At 41.9% G+C, this 17,603-nt stretch overlaps 1 protein-coding gene across 1 annotated transcript; it reads right to left on the bottom strand.

Annotated features, from left to right (window-relative positions):
- Positions 1 to 1,518: 1,518 nt before the first annotated feature.
- On the bottom strand, positions 1,519 to 17,028 carry MICOS10 (mitochondrial contact site and cristae organizing system subunit 10). The gene is made up of 4 exons (XM_030016582.2): positions 16,883 to 17,028; positions 5,488 to 5,535; positions 4,751 to 4,860; positions 1,519 to 1,763 (listed from the first exon to the last, which is right to left on the bottom strand). Exons 1-4 carry the CDS (start codon positions 16,947 to 16,949, stop codon positions 1,755 to 1,757), a joined length of 234 nt encoding a protein of 77 aa, XP_029872442.1. The 5' UTR covers positions 16,950 to 17,028; the 3' UTR covers positions 1,519 to 1,754.
- Between the last annotated feature and the right edge of the window lie 575 nt (positions 17,029 to 17,603).

The following is a 17,603-nucleotide window of genomic DNA, read 5'->3' on the forward strand; positions in this document are numbered from 1 at the left end:
CTGAACCCACTGGCTTACCAGACTGCTAGCATCGCAGCACACACACAGAACTCAATAAAAACACTTTCCAAACCACAGAGGAGCTATGGCTCCAAAGTACATAGTTCAAATTAAAAATTGGGGCCAGATAAAATGATTCAAAATTCGGAAGAAAGAAGGAGATCCTGTTTCCAATAAGCTGTTTTGACCTGACTGATGAATGCAGTCCGGCAAGGGAGGAGGTGGAAAAACAAGGACATGCTCAAGCAATGGTCCTGGATGGTATCATGCTTTGACAGTCTTTAATGCTGCTCTGGCATTAAAGCTATTTTATTTCACAAGTCCATTGCTCTAGGCGAGCTCTTCAGCTTCTGTTGACTCTGGGCACAGCTCAACATGTTTCTTCAGTGTGCAAGATCCTCACACAAGTGCCCAGGGGGATGTGGGAGTGCAGGACTGCTGTAGCACCCAGACCAAATCTCAGTCCTATTGCTCAGTAAGATAAGGAGTTTCTCAAGCTCTCTGAACCCAGAAAACTGCCCCTCAGTCCATCCCCTTCCTTTTTTGGCATGGTTTAAAAAACCCAAATATTGCGCAACTTGTTTTCCATTGTGTTTTCCTTTCTGGAGAGGAATTTTTTTTGTCACTCTCCCATCTGCCAGCACTCACCATGCAGCAGAACAGGCTTTCAATAAAGGAAAGCTCCAAATCAACCTCTATCATTCCCTTTCTGTCTCAGGAGACATACATTTACATCTTGTGTTACACAGACAATATGCAGCAAGCATGGGAGAAAGAAAAGAGGTCCTTGAGAGCCATCTCAGCTAGAAAATTGTGCTGAGTAAAGAAGCTGTGAAGACAACCTCTCAAGTCAGGAGAAAAGCAGTAGACAACATGCCAACAAGTAATTACACAGACTGGGGTAAATGTAAAGTAGAAGGGAATACTTGGACCAGTGACTTGCCAAGGTAATAAAGAGCTTTAAATATTTGTGACCCACTCCCAGACACTGAAACCTATATGTTCTCCCACAGAAGAGGGGTGAAAAAACAATCAACCTCAAAGGTAAGCTCAAAGCCAGATGGCATGTGCATCTGTTTAATTCGCCCACTATCCTGGGAAGTTTCAAACTTGGGTCACTCCATGAGTCAAAGCTACAAGAGACAGCACTGGCTAGCTGCATCAGTCACACAGCTAGGATTCACCCCTTCAGATTCTGTCTCTTTGGAAGGGACAAAATTCCAATTTTAAAGGGCAACTGTACAAACAGGACATAGGAGTATTTATATTCCTCTCCAAACACCGGCACAAGCAGCAGGGGTCTAGTGGGTGATTTATGAGGTGGGAATGCTTCTTTGAACTGTATGTTAGATGGGGGTTGCCTTTCCAGAGTGGAGAGGAACATACGACGGCTGTCTTTTCTGAAGAGCTCTCACAGTAGCTTGTACCCAGGTGGTCACAGCTGCTAGGTACTCAAAATGAAGTCCTCTCCTTCCATTCTCTCTCTCTCTCACTCACATAGAAAGTCAACACACCAGAGAAGGCCATTTTTCTTTTATTTATTTCCCAGAAGAGCTCTTCCTTGCACTTTCCAGACACGATACAAAACAAGCAACAGAACTTTGTTTCATGTTCAGAAACAGTTTGTTGGAGTATAAAGAGTTACTGGTGATCGTTACTGAAGAATGTTGGCTTATTCCAGGGGCACTTCAGTATTCCTGAGGAATAATCATTGATTTCTCCTTCCTTCCCACTGGGATAGTCTTAGTCATTAGTCACTGTTCCTGTAAAGCAAGAAGGCTTATATTATTAAAAAGCCATTTGGGTTCCTTACATGGAAGGTGCTGCACGATGTAAAGCAAGCCACTCAGCTTTGTAACATTTCCAGAAGGTAGGCTAACATTTTCATCCTTTGCTAGACCAAGAAGTTGAGTATGGAAAAGTTAAGCAGCTATTTTCATACCAGAAGCATGCCATGTTTTCATGCATATAAGCCTCCATTCTGATAAAATGGGTACTTCAAAAAAGCCCAACATTATTGTTCAAGTTAACTATTCACAGACTGAATAGAAATCAGCTAGAAATCAAAGCCACAAAGGGCAGGAAGAAAGGCTCCAGTTGCCAAACTTCTTGTATTGTTGCACATCAATATAATCCATATTGCAATCAAAGTACAGGGTTGTGGGGTTTCCGGTGATAAATAATACAGGTTAAATAACCTGAAAAATGTGATACTTTCCCTTTTGCAAGGAAACCTTAGGCCATGTCATTCTCAGCCATGCCATTTTAAGCCTTGAAATAATTGCTAGATTTTGATTTTAATTCAGCTGGAGTCACAGTGACATCCACTTGATCAAATTACTTAAAAAGCCCTCAGAATCTTACAACCACAAATTAGAACTTTTCTGCATTTTAAGTCGTCTCTTGGCCTAGATGAATGGCTCTTACATTGGTGTTAGTGTTTCATGATCAATTTACTAACCCCAAAGGATGGGCAGCGTGATGATCCAAGTTACAGCTAGAACAGCTGCAAAGTTGCTTTGTAATCTCTTGATTATTTGGTATCATGAAGGTCCTCTGTCCTCTCTCATTCTCACTTAGGATTCAGAATTAAGAACTTGATCCTGAAGAATCAAGAATCCAGACTGGATAAAGCCCCAAGTAACCTGGTCTGACCTCATAGCTGACCCCAGTTTGAGGTCAGACCAGATGACCTCCCTGAAGTCCTTTCCAACCTGAGTTATCCTGTGATCCTATAAACTCGACAGGTTTGGAAAACTAGATAAAATTTTCTTCAAGCTAATCCTTGTTACATTTGTCTCTCTCTTAATAAAGCTGATTTTCTTGCAGAATCTCACATTTTGACAAGTTAAGATTTGAACAAAACCTCAGTTTTGTAAAGGAAGTCCTATAGAGTTCAGTTACAACAGTATTTTCTAGGAAAAAAACAGATGAGTGATAATGCAACAATATTTTCCATGCTCCTAACCAACAGAAATGAAATAATTTTGTTGTAATAACCCTGGAGCCATTATCCATGACACGACATTTTGGAGAGATTAATGACATTAACCATTAGATGGTTTCATCCGCGTCTTCCCTCTCTCAGCATGTTCAGCCTCTTTGTGCCAGAGAAAGCTAGCGGAGACAGTGCACTGGAAACTATTTGTCTAGTCTTGTGCCATGCAGGCAGCTGTGCTTCTTCTGTGAAATGTCCTTTCAATTACCTCATGCTTCAAAGGACCACCCTTGCTCCAGAACACAGATTAGTCCTTAATCCAAACAAAATCCCTTACTAGGCTGACCTGAAAGTCAGTTTTCCGTTGCCCAACAGCCCTAGTAACAAGCATCCTTGAATGAATAATGCTTTCTCAGAACATGTGAACAGGGCATTTACCATTCACATGAAGCCACAGACATGTCATTCCAGCTTCTTGTTGGAGACATAAATTGGAGGAGCAGCCTCAGGATGGTATGGAAAGCTAGCATGTTTTAATGTTAACAAATCTGGCCAGAAGAGGCACGCACAGACTTTTGATTCTGGGCCGAAGCTGACAGTGTTCTATCAGCTGCATCTAAGTCACAGTTTCTCTGTACTGTTATCCAAAATATTTTATTCTGATAAATAAGTTGTTCAAGAATCTTCTTATTGTTTCCCTTACTTAAAAGGCAGCTAAGAAAATATTTGTAAATAGGTATGTCTGGTAGGGCTGTAGAAGGCTGGCAAAAGCTCATCTGCTGGTAAATCAAAGGAAGACTGGACTCAACTTACAGCTCTGGATGCATCAGAAAAAAGCCTAAAAACACCTTCAGGCCTCCTTCATTAGGCAGACGAGCAATACAGGAGCAATTTTTGCATTCTGTGTACTTGCCATGAAAAGCTCCTGGCAGAACATTTTACCTCAGTACTTTCTGAAGTGCTAAAATAACTGTAAATATGTCCCGGTGGATGCCTCTCCACCAGTATCAGTGAAATGCTTTTAGCAGTATATGGCTTTGTGGATCCAAAATATGCAGGCACAACCCTTTTTTTTCCCAGATGCCACAATGATAAATTACCATAATAAGAGCCCCAACTTTTATATGTGAAGAAATATTGAAAATATTAATGGAGTCGGTTTGTGGGCTTAGTGCACTGAAGGCAGTTTGCAAGCATACAAATGGTGCCTGCTAATTAATCTATTTTTAAGTATTTTCTCTCAGCATGGTCAGTGATAATACTGAACTCATTTAAATTATCCTCTTCAAAACCATTTAAAGTGTACAATTTTTTCAGACTAATTATTACATTACTATCCAGCCAAACAAGCCACAAAACTTACAAGTGATTAGTATTTTCGTGTTGCAAAAAAAACCCAAGCTCCACAGAAGATCAAAGATCTGCTTCCACAGGCAGATCTACCTGACATGCTTCTTCCTAGCTCATCTCTTTCAAAGTCTGAAGACAGAATCTTACCGTTAGTTTAGTTTTTCAGCCGTTCTAACATGTATTTTTATTATACGTGTCTTCAGGTTGTGGGGAAACCTACCTGCAGGATCTGTTAAACTATTTCTATGTATTCAGTCTAGTAAGTTTACTGCTAAACACTCCAGATACTAAAAATTTCTAAAGAGCAGGGGAACCACCCCCTCTTTGGCAACACAAGTTTCTTCTTACTAGCACCCTTTTGAGAAAGGCAGAGGAATATCCATTTAAATGGTGTCCAGATGTATCATTTAATGCTAACTTACAAACTGTCACCAATTAATAGTAACTAGTATGGGTACTTACTTTTACAAATTTACCATGGAGAAGATATGGAGACTGGAAGTCATGTTGACAATTGGAATAAGCCATTCCTAACCCCATCCCTGACCCAAAAGCGATAGGCCACGTCTTTCCTGTGGAGGAAGGCAAGCAGAGAGGAAAAGTTAAAGTCAAGAAAAGCTGTTCATTTCACATGACAGTGATAGCATTGTTAAATAAGCACCAAGAAAGAATAAATTACTGGAAGATGCATATTAGGCATTTCAAGTTCTATGAGTCCTAAAATCAGCTAAAAACCAGACCACTTCAGAAGAACAACAAGAGTAACAGTGAGTAAAACATCATATTTAGAATTTAATGGAGAGCAATCTCTGAATTCAAGATACTACTGGAAATTATTCTGTTACCAAAGCATAACTAAAAAAGAATTTAGATCAGTTTTAAAACCCTGGCAAGAGTGGCATAAACTGATGTCTAGACACATGGCTCCAGTAATTTGGCTCAGGGTTTCCTGCAATTCCAGAATGTGAGCCGAGCACAGTAGGAGCTTAGAGAGATGCCGCGTGTAACAACCTTGTTACACAACAGTTAAAAGTTTAGGTAACTCCATTTCAACTGAAAAGACATGACCAATAATGAAAGAATTGGTCTAACATGCTGATTAAGTTTTACATGCTTCAAAGATTTCTTAATTTTAAACTGCATCTGTAATAGACAGAAATTAGGAAAACAGACAGTCAAGACTACTGCAGTGTACTTACTTTTGAAGAAGATGACTGAGAAAACAATTCCTAATCCAAATCCAGCACCTGTAAGAAGAAATGCATTGAGTGAGGACTAAGGTAATGCAAAGTAATGGAAAATTATTTAGTTCTTTACAGTAATTCTTTGTTCCAACACAGGAATATCAGACTACAAGTTATTTCAGCACACCAAACAAAAATGTTCTTAAACACCAATTCTGAAAAAAAGTAATTCTTGTTTTCTTACAAAACTGTAAACAGCTAATTCAGATTAGAGTCCCAACATATCAGAAAGATTTGGGAAACAAACCAGACTCTCATCCCAGGGAAAGTTACTGAATTTCTGTCACCATTTACAATGTGGAATTAAGATTTATTTGGCTCATTGTCAGCAAATGAGAAACACTTAAATGAAAACTTATTGTGTCCTTGAGCTTTAGATTCTGCAGATGAATATCTTATTGTATTTCGTTTATCTCACTACTTTAACTACTTCAATGTGTGTCCTGAGGGCAGCAGAACTTTGATGCTTTGTGTTACCCTATACCTTGCAAAAGAAAGCTCCAGGCTGCTTATCTTTCACATCCACAACATTCATTATGGAGCACATTTAAACACATTAGGAACGAATGACTTTTCACATCCTTATACTATATATAGAAATAACTGCAGCAGTTGAAAAAAAATTTATCCAGCACCATTAAAAAAACTCGGCTGGCATATTTAAAAATAATTTTTGCTTTCCTTGGAAGGTGTGCTTATGATTTTTTGCAAGAAATCAGGCAAGTCTGCAAAACTCCTCTCATGACCCAATAAATATAACAGTGAAAACTTTGAGCTCAGTGGGTAAATCCTACCTATTATATCAACTAAAGACAAGAATTTCAGATAAGGCGCAGAAGTACAAAAGTTTGAAAAAGGAAAAAAAAATAATCAGTCATGCATATGGTCATTAAAAAAATACCTAACAGTTTCAGGTTTATTTTGCAGCAGACACATCCTGTTATGGGTTTCAATTCTCTCCTTTCAATACGAGAAATCTAACTTAAGTATAATGAGTTTTATTAATTAAAGACATACTTTTTTTTTTAAATATTCCTAAGAGCACGTGATCTTTATTTAAGCTCCTGTTGAACGCATTACTAAGTGGGTTGAGTCCAGAACAATGCCAAAGAATCCTATACCCTCTTGGCGTATAGGAGCACATTTCTTTTTTTTTTTAAGTTTCCTTCTGCTCTTTAAACCTTTTTCCTCACAAAAAGTATATTAATGGTAGCTTCTTTTGAGGCACAGATTATTGATACAACACTTAACTGCACTACCTAGTAAATTAAAATTAACTAAGCACACCACGTTTTTCATTGATTAAAAAACCTTGAATATTAGAACAGAGGTGACCGAACAGATGATCTGAGCAAACCCCCTTATGTTTATTCTCCTGTTAGGACTTCACTCTCCATATTTACTGAGAGCTGGAAATCAGAGTTGCTTTTGAAAACTCTTTTCTTTTTACTACAGATTTTCAATTGTGACAGAGGTAACTACTTTACCAGGTCATTACAACTTTGGAGTAGGCTTACAAAACATGCAACTGCAGGGAAGAACTTTGACCGCTTGCCAAGTGGTCCTGACATAACTCCCCCAGACACTTTAGAAACTGAGCATTTTGCAGAAGGTCAGGTTTTCACTCTAATCATTTGCACAGCTAAGGGAAAGTCTCAGTTCCTCAGATGTCTGGTCAGAGCTGCAGGCTTTTTCGGCATTTCAGACAGCAAGAGATACACTACTTGGAGCATCTCAAATAAACAGCTAACTACTCATACCGTGTCACTGACTGGCATTTATATGTAGACTGGAAGAGACATCATGCATTACTAAGAGCAGCAGTTCATCTGTGCTAATTCCTCCACGCCCCCTCTCCAAGCACAGCCTTTCTTCTCTACCTTTGCTATAATACAGCTGGTGTTGGCTCTCGCAGAATGTTTATGCTATTGAAGATAATTACTATCTTCAAGAATTCATCCAACGGACAACTGTTTGGCCCTCTGACCCAACTCCCTCTGCCAGTGTTCTCCTACAATATGTAGTTATGCTGCCTTTTTATTTTGGGCTGTTGTACTGTAGGTCTGAAAAGGACTTTCTGGAGGTAATTACTTTCCTTTCAGACAGCACTAGGCGTTGTTTGAACTGTCCGGTTCAAAAGGGCTGTCATGCAGTGAGTGATACTGGTCCTACGCTTCCTGTTCAAGAAAAGATCCCTTCTGCCAATCCAAACAGTTTAGCTAATCAATGAGAAATGATTTACAGGATGACAAATTCTGCATCATCTCCATGCAGAGCCCAGGCAGTTTCTAATGTCACCACATTTTCCACGTTACCAGTCAAACCCACATTCTTCTTACCAGCATGGTGGTAAACTGCTTAGGTTCTTGTCTTAAGAAAAGCCTGCATTAAGGAAGCAGCTATCGTTAATACAGTTTCTTTCCATCTACTTCCAGAAATCATCATTATCTTGTATTCTCTTCATCTCCTTCAGATGCTATCTCACATTACAGCCCCATTTGTAAGAGCTCCACACAGATGCCATCAGTGCTGCTTCCTGTTGGCCATGGGGGAAGCTACAGGAAACACTCTAGAGGTGAAAAATTTATTATTTCTGCCAACTGCAATTCAGCCTAAGCCTAAAACAAAACCTAGGTCTTCCCCCACGCTAATATCCAACACCACTGTTAAGCAGATGTGGTCCAGCATGACTGACTTAGGAAAGACCATTCTGTCTTTCTTAAGAAAGCTTTTTTCTGAAGCAGTGAATCTGAAGGGTTTCCTCTTTTTCATGAAAACACAATTTTCATGCAATTTTAGAGGCTATCACTGCACCCTGTTCCAGCAGGAAGGGGGGAGTATAGTGGCTGATTAGGTTAAAAAGATGATGGTAAGATATCTAGGGCCTTGCCTTAAGTAATGAAAATGCTACAGAGAAGTAAAGGAGGAGATCTGACAGCTAATGGTTTTTTGTTTTCTGTACAAGGCAGCAACTTGAGAAACAAAGCCAAAAAAGAACCTTAGCTTCCCTCATGCCAAAGGCAGTTAGGTTCATTCCTTTTCTTACTGAGGAATAGATTACAGTCTACACTGAAAACTGTTGCTGATCACCAACACCCAATCAACAAGAAATGCTCAGATCTGCCCCCTCACATCAGCCAGTGCATATACAGCATTTGCTCTTTTCTACTTGGTTTTAACATTTAAGCATTGGTTTTAACTTCAAACCAGAAGCTTTAGCTGCATTTAATTTCTTACCCCATCTGGTTAAGAACCTGTTTCTGTGGATAGTTTGTCACTCATCTTCATTCCACTAGAAAGTATTTGTGGTTATGTGGTCATTTCCTGTGTCTCCAGGACCAAGGGGGAGCTAAACCACCTTGTCTTGGGAGCAAAGTAACGCTTTTCACTTTAATTCTATATAAAGTTACACCAGAGATAAACAATGGCAGAGCTGTTGATGAGTTTTACAGGTTTAAGTTCTCACATGCTCAATTTCCTTTTAAAGGGGCAACATGTTGCTTCAAAGAGCCTCCCACCTGACCAGGGGACACTCAGTCTGCAGCTGTTTCTACTAAAGATCAGCACCTCTAGGCCAGGCTTTAACTTCATAACAATAAAACATGAAAGGTTTATCTTACAATAAAAACAAATGAACATGGAAAAGCTAAGGGCTTGATCCACGCCGGGCACATTTTCCCTCCTTTTTTTGCATGACAGCCTCTTTGCAGGAAAAGGCCACAGGAAAGAGTACAACGCATTTTTCACCTCTTCTGACAGGTTAAAATGTTTAACTAGAAAAACAGCCTCTTCCACCCTACATCTATCACTTCAGCTTAAACTCATTTACAGTCAGTGTCAACAGGGGACAGGACAGTTCTGTGGACATCTTATTCCTGCTCCCCAGTAAGTATCCCAGCCATACAGACCAGCACAGCCTTACGGAATTGGTATTAGGCAGAAAGCCCAGTCTCCAAAACTTTTTCATTCTACTTTTTTGGCTCGTACACCTTCCAAGAAAAATGTCACGGTACCTCAAATCAATCTAACACACAGAAGAGCACGCGCCGTATACCCAACAGGACATCATAAAAGTGTCTCGGAGAGAAACACAAATCTTCAGGATGGGCTCCTGCCCCATAAGAACATCTGGGAAAAGCTTTTTCTATAAATTTAATCAACAGTCTCTCCAACGGCGATACTACATGGTTCTTTCCTAGGCTACCCAAGTAGCTACAGGCTGAAGCAGCTATTAAGACTGCCACACCTAGATATATTTTTCTTCAATAGCTTGAAACTTAAAATAGAAGGATTAAAATGTACTTGTTGACATCTGGCAAATGTGTTGCTGTTACTATAGCAGCTGGAAGTTTTTAAGTTACTTAATAGTTTTCTTTTTGTCATCACATTATTTTCCTCTGCCATTCCTTACACACAAATACAAAAACAGAGCTTCAGCCTCCTCTCCTTCAGATTCTGTTAATTTACAATTAGAAGAACTACATGATTGAAATGAAATGAAGAAGGAGCTCCTGGAAGATGGCTTCTTGTTCTAAGAAAATAGCAACCACTCTGTACAGACAAGACTCTCTAAAATAGGTCAGGGACTTGTCCCAACAGGGAAGATTTCTTCCCAGCTAGAAAGACAGCTTCCATTAGGATCAAGAAAAATCTATCTAGCTCAGTTAGCTTCTCTCTGGAGACAGTGACAGCAATAGCTTCAAGGTCCAACAGCAGATCTCATCCACAGGCCTGATGCACTGGAAGCTTCAAATGAGCATCAGCTCAGTCCAGCACTAAAATTTGCTTTAGGTAAGGAAATACCTGAGAAAAGTCAAGATCTTAAAAACAAACAAAAACCACAAGCAACTCAAACTATATTCTCTCTCCTGTTGTAGGGTTTCCTGTCCCGCCCCCCTCCAATCCCACTTTAAGAAGATACAGAGACAATCATTGTGCAAAAATGGTGAGGAGATCCTTCTTCATACACCAAGACCTTTACAGGGCAGCACTTAGCACCAGTGAGAAGTCTGAGACCATGAAATCACTTATTTACGGAGAAAATTAATTTTAAGCAGACTCTTAGCAAGGTCTTTCGTGGCAGGAATCAGATTTTCTTCAAACACCAACTTTGAAGCTTTCATTCTTGTCTCCCCTGTTGTGTGGACTGTTTACATAGCAGACAGAAAAATGAGCAAGGACACTAGAAGAAAACATAGTGAAACTATATACCAAGTACTCGAGGAAGAAGCAGGAAAAAGTGTGTTTTGTTTTCTTCTAGCACTTGACTGTAGTAACACAGAATACTTGGAATGACAGAATATAAATATCCACATACCATTATAATACAAAAATCCCAACATGCTTTCAGGGGCCGCTTTCACCCTTAAGCAGTCCTGCAGTTCAACCAGTGCCCAAAGGCTAACCTTAGATAAACATCAGCACTTTTGCAGATGGACACACAGCAGCAGGAAGCATTGCTGTTAGCCCATGATCTCCCAAGCAATCACAGCAATAGTCTCCTAGTGGACGAGAAACTTTTCATCCTCGCACCAGTGAATGAGGTGGTGAGATGAGACGGCACATGCATTTCCTCCCTCTTTTAAAAGGGGAAGGGGAGAAGGGTAGAAGCTGCTCTTTGAATAGACAGCACAACAAAGGATCTCATCAATACTGCATCAAGCTTTTAGACAAAATCAGGGTTGCACTTGCTTTAGAAGCACATATATAAGAAATCAGCAAGATACTCATAATATGGAAAATACACCTCTGACGGAAAACTCTTACCTTTTCTTACTGCAATAAAATATTCCACTAATGAAAATTATAGCATTGCTAAAAAGAAAAGTTTTGCTGGAGTAAACACATCCACATTTAGGGCTTTTGCAAGCCTAACTATTAGGGTTGGCAATCATGCTTCTTCACAACCATCCAACGTAGGTTGACTATTACTGACGTCTACTGGCCCAGCTAAGAAACAGAGGAAATTTAGAGCAAAAAGTGTTACGGTGACATCTCACTAGCAGAAATGCTAAAGAAAGAAGCCTGATCCTTCTCAAAGCTCTTGCTATTAATTTATTATCATCAAGGATGTGCCAGCAGCCCCGAAAGGATTTTCTCAGAGAACTATACCTGATGTAACAAAGAGTTGTTCCCATCTACTGCTGTAACATCTCGAGGACCAAACGAGCGGTTTAGGGTATCACTTGGCTGGAGTTCCCTTCTACTGGACAGTGTCACTGTGTGCCACCTCCCACAGAAGGCACAGCTGGCATCTTATCAATGCACTGATGTAGAGGACAAGGAAGTCAGTGCACTTTGGATTCATTTCCAGCAGAGGAAATCTTACGTAGTCTGGGGTTTTCAATGGCTGCGCTATCAGATGGATGCCACAGCTCTTCTTTCAGCTTTTCCTGCACACCAGAAGTATTGCCAAGGCAGGCTGGAACAAGGGGCAAGCAGGGCTTCCCCCAGCGTCGCTCACAGCTTCGGTTAGTGAGCTGATCGGCACAGGGCGCAGTTTCCTGACTCAGTCGGATAGCCAGCCAAGAGGAACAGCAGGACACAATGCAGTTAGGAGAAAAGAGACCTGGATTCCTAAAGATTTTGCTGTCTCTTTCTTCCAAAAGAAGGTAATAACCCCTTAATTTGTAGACGGTCATTGTATTCAGGACTCTCCTAACAACATAACTAAATATTGCTGTTAGATTTTTGAATAAAAGCCTATTCTCAGTACAGCATTTGTCCACCTCTTCCAAATGAAACATTTTTTCGCTGGCTGTATTGCCTCCCTGCACAGCCTAAGCCATAAACAGTTATTATTTACACTACTTGGTCTGCTACAACTAGTAGAATTGGATCTTCTCCTGTATGACAAAGGAAAATAACTTGGGGTTACAAACAAAGCTCACATAACAATGCAGTTGTGTGCTTGCATAATATTTGTGTCCTCCAGTATTAAAAACAAAATCCCAAATGAAGAACAAGTCTGTTGACCTGGTAGCTAAGACTGGATGGCCACATTACGATTGCCAAGCAAAAAAAACCACTTCAAAACAGGAATTTCAGGATTTTTGTATATTTAGAGAAAGTCTAATCTGGTTTTCAGAAAGTATAATCAAGTTTTATCATTATATAGACCGACTTTATCCTATTCATAACCATGTGAAGGATTATTTAAAAATACTGACATTGAATATTTCAGAAAGAACCATTGTATTGATTGCAATCTGTGGAATGACACAAGCAATACAATTTCACCCTTGCCATTGACAGAAACAGCTATTTAAGCAGGCCAGATGATGCAAGCCAGAAGAAATCATGTAGCAGTTGCAGGAGAACTAAAAGTGCCCTTTTCTCTTAAAAAATTCTTATTAAATGGAAATTAGAAGTGTTTTATTTTCAGATGTCAAAACAGAGGATTAGAGGAAAATGAAAATTACTACACTGGGTTATTTACAAACTTCCATGCTGAATTTTAGTCAAACACAGATATACATCAAAACATTTGTCTCCTGCAAAAAATTAACTTCAGCACAGCAACTTAACACACAAGCCAAGAAGCAAACAGCTTTCCTAGGATTACCTTTCAATATCAGTTAAATTACAGTGTTCAACTCATTTAAAACTACAACAGTTTCAAAACAAACCAAGACACACAGGCACACAAATCTCCCTTCCCTTACACACATACTCTTTATTGCCTCCCTCTTCCCTGGAAATGGCATATAATAATTTGCCCAAAATTATAGCCTTGTAGAGGAAAAACAATGGTCAGCCCTTCATGAGTAATTGTCTTTCCAAATAAACAGGCATGAACTATCAATCAGTTAAACAAACCAACCAACCAACCCTTTAAACAGGGTTTGAAGCCAGTAGGATGGAAGACAACCACAATACAATTACTTCCCTGTCTCTTCTCTGCAGGGCTCTACTGATAAGAAGGAAGAAATGGTTGTGAAGGCTGGCGAGGACACAGGAGTTTATAAAGTTTTGCAAGTTCAGAAGAAAAATAAAGCCACTACAATTTGATTCTCCTTCCCCACACGTAAAACAAGCAACTTTTCTGATGGGTAAGAAAAATCAGTATCAGGAAGAAAGATGGAACAGAAAGTTATATTATTTAAATGACTGTATGGATGAAAAGTCTTGAGAACAGTGCAAAGCCAGAGCCAGCACGACCTGGATCGCCCATCAGAGAAACCACCTGGTCAGCCAAGAAAGCATAACCCAGCCCTACACACAAAACACTGTGGCTACAGCTAGATTTAGAAAGGGAAGAGAAACAAAAAAACCCATCCTCATCATTAGCAAAACAATTAAATGTCAGTCCTAATAAAAAGGAGGTGAGCATATGAACTCCATTTAACAATGTTTCGATGTTTTGTGCAGGCATACAGAGGTTTATAGTACTTAACTCTTTCAAATGAAATACTGTCTTAACAACACCTGACAACATATTCTGTTTTGAATTAACAGGAAAAAGAAAGAGTTTTAATACTAAATTACAAGATACACACAGGTAGTGACCAAGAGCATTTCAAAAGATGTAACATAAGATAAATACATATTTTGGACTTTTTAGTGGCAGGAGATCAAGTTTCTTCCAGGAGCTTGATCTCCAACTAAACCAGTACAACACAACTACAAACACCACAGCCAACTACAAATACACTTGCTTACACAACTGTAGTGGAAAGCCTGACAGACTAATACAAGATAGGACAGGCTGCATAGCCCCCAGCTATTATTTAAAAACATACTATTGCTAATAAAGTCATCCTGATAGCGGCTACCTCCAATTCTCACTCTCTTGTGTTTCCCATGTCCCTCCAGTCCTCAAATTAATCCATAGGAGTTATCTCCCTCTACAGTTCTCACAGACACTGGAAAACTGTCACGCATGCAAGGCTTCAGAAATTCAGTGCTTTCCTTTATTTATGGGGTCTGGAATGGGAAAACACAGGGCTAATCCCAATGTTTGTTACTCCCCAGCCACTGGCAGGAAAGATCTCTCTTGCAATAGCACTCAGGAAGCATGTAAAGGAACACACAGGAAGGAAACTGTGGCCACCAAAAGGAAAAGTCCAACAAAGAAGTGAAGATTTGGTAAACTTCTATATCCCACATAACAAGCAATAAAATTCTCAGGTAAAAAAGTTTCTTTTCTTTCTTTCCAGTATAACAACAACTGGCCTTGACAGTTTATTGGAAACTCCAGCAAACTTTGCAGTAGTATAACAAAAACAATCATCACAACCACGTAGGTTTTTAAAGTCCCTGCAGAGAAAACACTCATTTCCACTGAGATAGTCTGTGAAAGTTTGTGTTGTCAGCACTCAGTTAACAGTTTGCATAGCTAGGCCACCGACTCACTTTGCATTTAAAGGCCATCACCATCTTCTGTCACAAACTACTGGAGTATGAAGCAACTTCCAGGTTGTTCCACTTCCAAAGTTCATACCGAGTCATTTGTTGTTATTACCATGGAGGAGGTTGCCAGCACAGATGCTTCAGTCACTGGATCAATCGTAAAAGCACATAAAACAGAAAAATGCTATCACATATGAAGAGAAATGTGTCTGAAACCATCACACTGCATATAGTGCTGAGGACAAAATAAAAAAGCTGCAGCCCATAGGTCCTTTTCGGGCAATCTAATGAAAAACATGAATTTTACCAAGACCTCTACCCAATGCCATCATGAAGGAAACACTGGGAATCCCTGGTCTAGAACACTAGTGCAGAAAGTCTAAGCACATTTTCTTTCTCCTGTTGCCACTTTAGGATGGAAGAAAACACCAAATTAAAACAAAAGGCCTGCTGAAGAGACATGCTGCATTGAAATCAACCCCTGTATCCACTTCTTTCAGCCTCCCAGAGAGACTTGTCCTGTACAGGATTCCTACATGTACATGTACAGCTGCAGCATGGAACAAGTTCTTGTTTATAATTTGGCATACTTAATTTTTTATGATAAAGCAACCAATGCTATGGAAACATAAACATATCTGGATATGTTTGTCAGACAAACCTGAATAGAATTTCATAAGGCAAAACATTGCTCTGGAGCACTTGACACTTTTCAAAGGCCTGTTATAAACAATGGAAGTTTCAGTTTACTTAAAATTATTAAACAACTTTTCTAATGGAAAAGTATTAGGCAACTAAAACTCCGAGTTCCTCATCAGCTTTCAAGCATAAGGCCACTACAGCAACAAGAAATAAACATTCACATTTCTCAGACATTATTTATGGCTCTAAAAGAGACTTCTGCACCAACACGGAACGCATGCCTTTCATGTCAGACACTTCACTTCTTGCTCTATACATTGCATTTAACGATTTGCTTTGGTATACACATTTCGTAAAGCCAGAACCGCCATCTAGTCGATTTGCCAGCCTGTCACATGAAGAGCACTGAACTGTGCATACACAATTGCAATCACTCATAAAACTCACAGTTCTAAGTGAAATGTTATGAATGGTTTGTTGCAGATCTGAAGCACTGCAGGCATGTGCATAGTCCTAACTTTAAGGATAAATAAGCATGGAAAAAAAAAAAATCAGCGGAACTGTTCCCCTACTTAAAGAAAAGGCACTACCGTCTGCAGGGTTGGGACACCGGACGGAAAGCTTCTCAATGTCAAACTGCGCACACTGTACTAAGTAACACATGCCAAAGCTATCAGCGGGTCACGCTGCGTACTGCTTTTAATAAATACAGCCCACCTCGTACACTGAGTGATGTGAACAGCTCTGCAGAAAGAGATTTCGAAACCGAGCCGTCATCATAGCGAAAGTAAAGGCGGGCAAGGTCGTGGCACTGAAGGACCCGGTTATGCCTGCCCGGGGCCCATTCATTCGGGGCAGGAGGCGTCCCGCTGGCCGCGGAGCTCAGCGCAGAGCGAGATTTCCCACGGAAACCTCTCATCTTCAACAGAGGGAATAACCGCAGGTCAAAACCCACCCTCCGCTACCGGATCGCGGGTAAGACGGGGCCGGGCCGGGGAGAAGAGCCCCGTCAGCGGGCCCAGCGGGGGTCCGAGCCCGCGGCCAAGGTCACCTTGCCAGGGCCCCGGGGCCCCCCGGCTCCCTCCCGCCACGCCGGTCCTCGACCCCCGTGGGCAGCGCCGTCCTGCGCTGAGGGCGGAGCCGCAGGACACCCCACCCGGGCCCACAGCGCGCCGAGGCCGCCGCCGACCTAAGCCGGGCCCGGAGCGGCGGAGGGGTGTCCCGGGCCTCACCGGGCCCTTCCCCGCCGGGCCCGGCCGAGCCGCGGGGCCGGGCGGGCGGCGGCCCTCCCCAGCCCCGGGGCGCCCGGCCGGCCGGCCCCGCTCCTCCCCCTCCGCCCTGCCCTCCCCGCCCTTACCCAGCTTGACGGCGGAGTCCGCCAGACACCGGTCCCACTTCCTGCCCAGCTCGCCCTCGGACGCCATCTTGGCCGTCCCCTCCCACCTCAGGCCGTGCCCTCGCCTCCTCCCCCGCGCAACTCTCGCGAGATCTGCCGCCGCCGCCAAGCGGCGGCGCCCCACATCTCGCGAGATTTTTCTCCCGGCCGCCGTCGTCGAGGTTACCGGCGGGAGGGCGCGATGGCGGCCGCGCTCGACCTTGGGCTCGGCCCAAAAGCCCATTTTGACCCGTAGGACCCGGCCCACCACAGCCCTAGCCCTTCCTGGGCCCCACCTCTTCAGCCAGGGCTTCCGCTGTGTCCTTGTTAGGCCTCGTATCCCTCAGCTTAAGGCAGGATCCCCATCTTCTCACAGGCCCCCAGCTTGGGCCCACCCCCGTCGACCTGCTCCCCTCAGGGTTCTCACCTCATCCTTGGTAAGAGTCGATCTTTGCTGTAGGGTCCCATCTCTCTCACTGCAGGGTTGCGTATATCCCGCTGGACACACATTCCCGGGTAGGTTTTCCCTCTCAGAGGTCCTGCGTCCTACACAGCTCCTGCATCTTTGCTGGCTGTCCTCAACTTCTCTTCAGGGCCTGAAATGAGGTACACCTGTGTGTGGAAAAAAAACAGCTGTTGCCAATCCCTGTCGATGTCGCAGGGATCACCTCTTTTACTTAAGAGCAACCTAGGCCCCACACCT

Source organism: Aquila chrysaetos, chromosome 6 (genome assembly GCF_900496995.4).
Source record: "Aquila chrysaetos chrysaetos chromosome 6, bAquChr1.4, whole genome shotgun sequence".
Taxonomy (NCBI): domain Eukaryota; kingdom Metazoa; phylum Chordata; class Aves; order Accipitriformes; family Accipitridae; genus Aquila; species Aquila chrysaetos.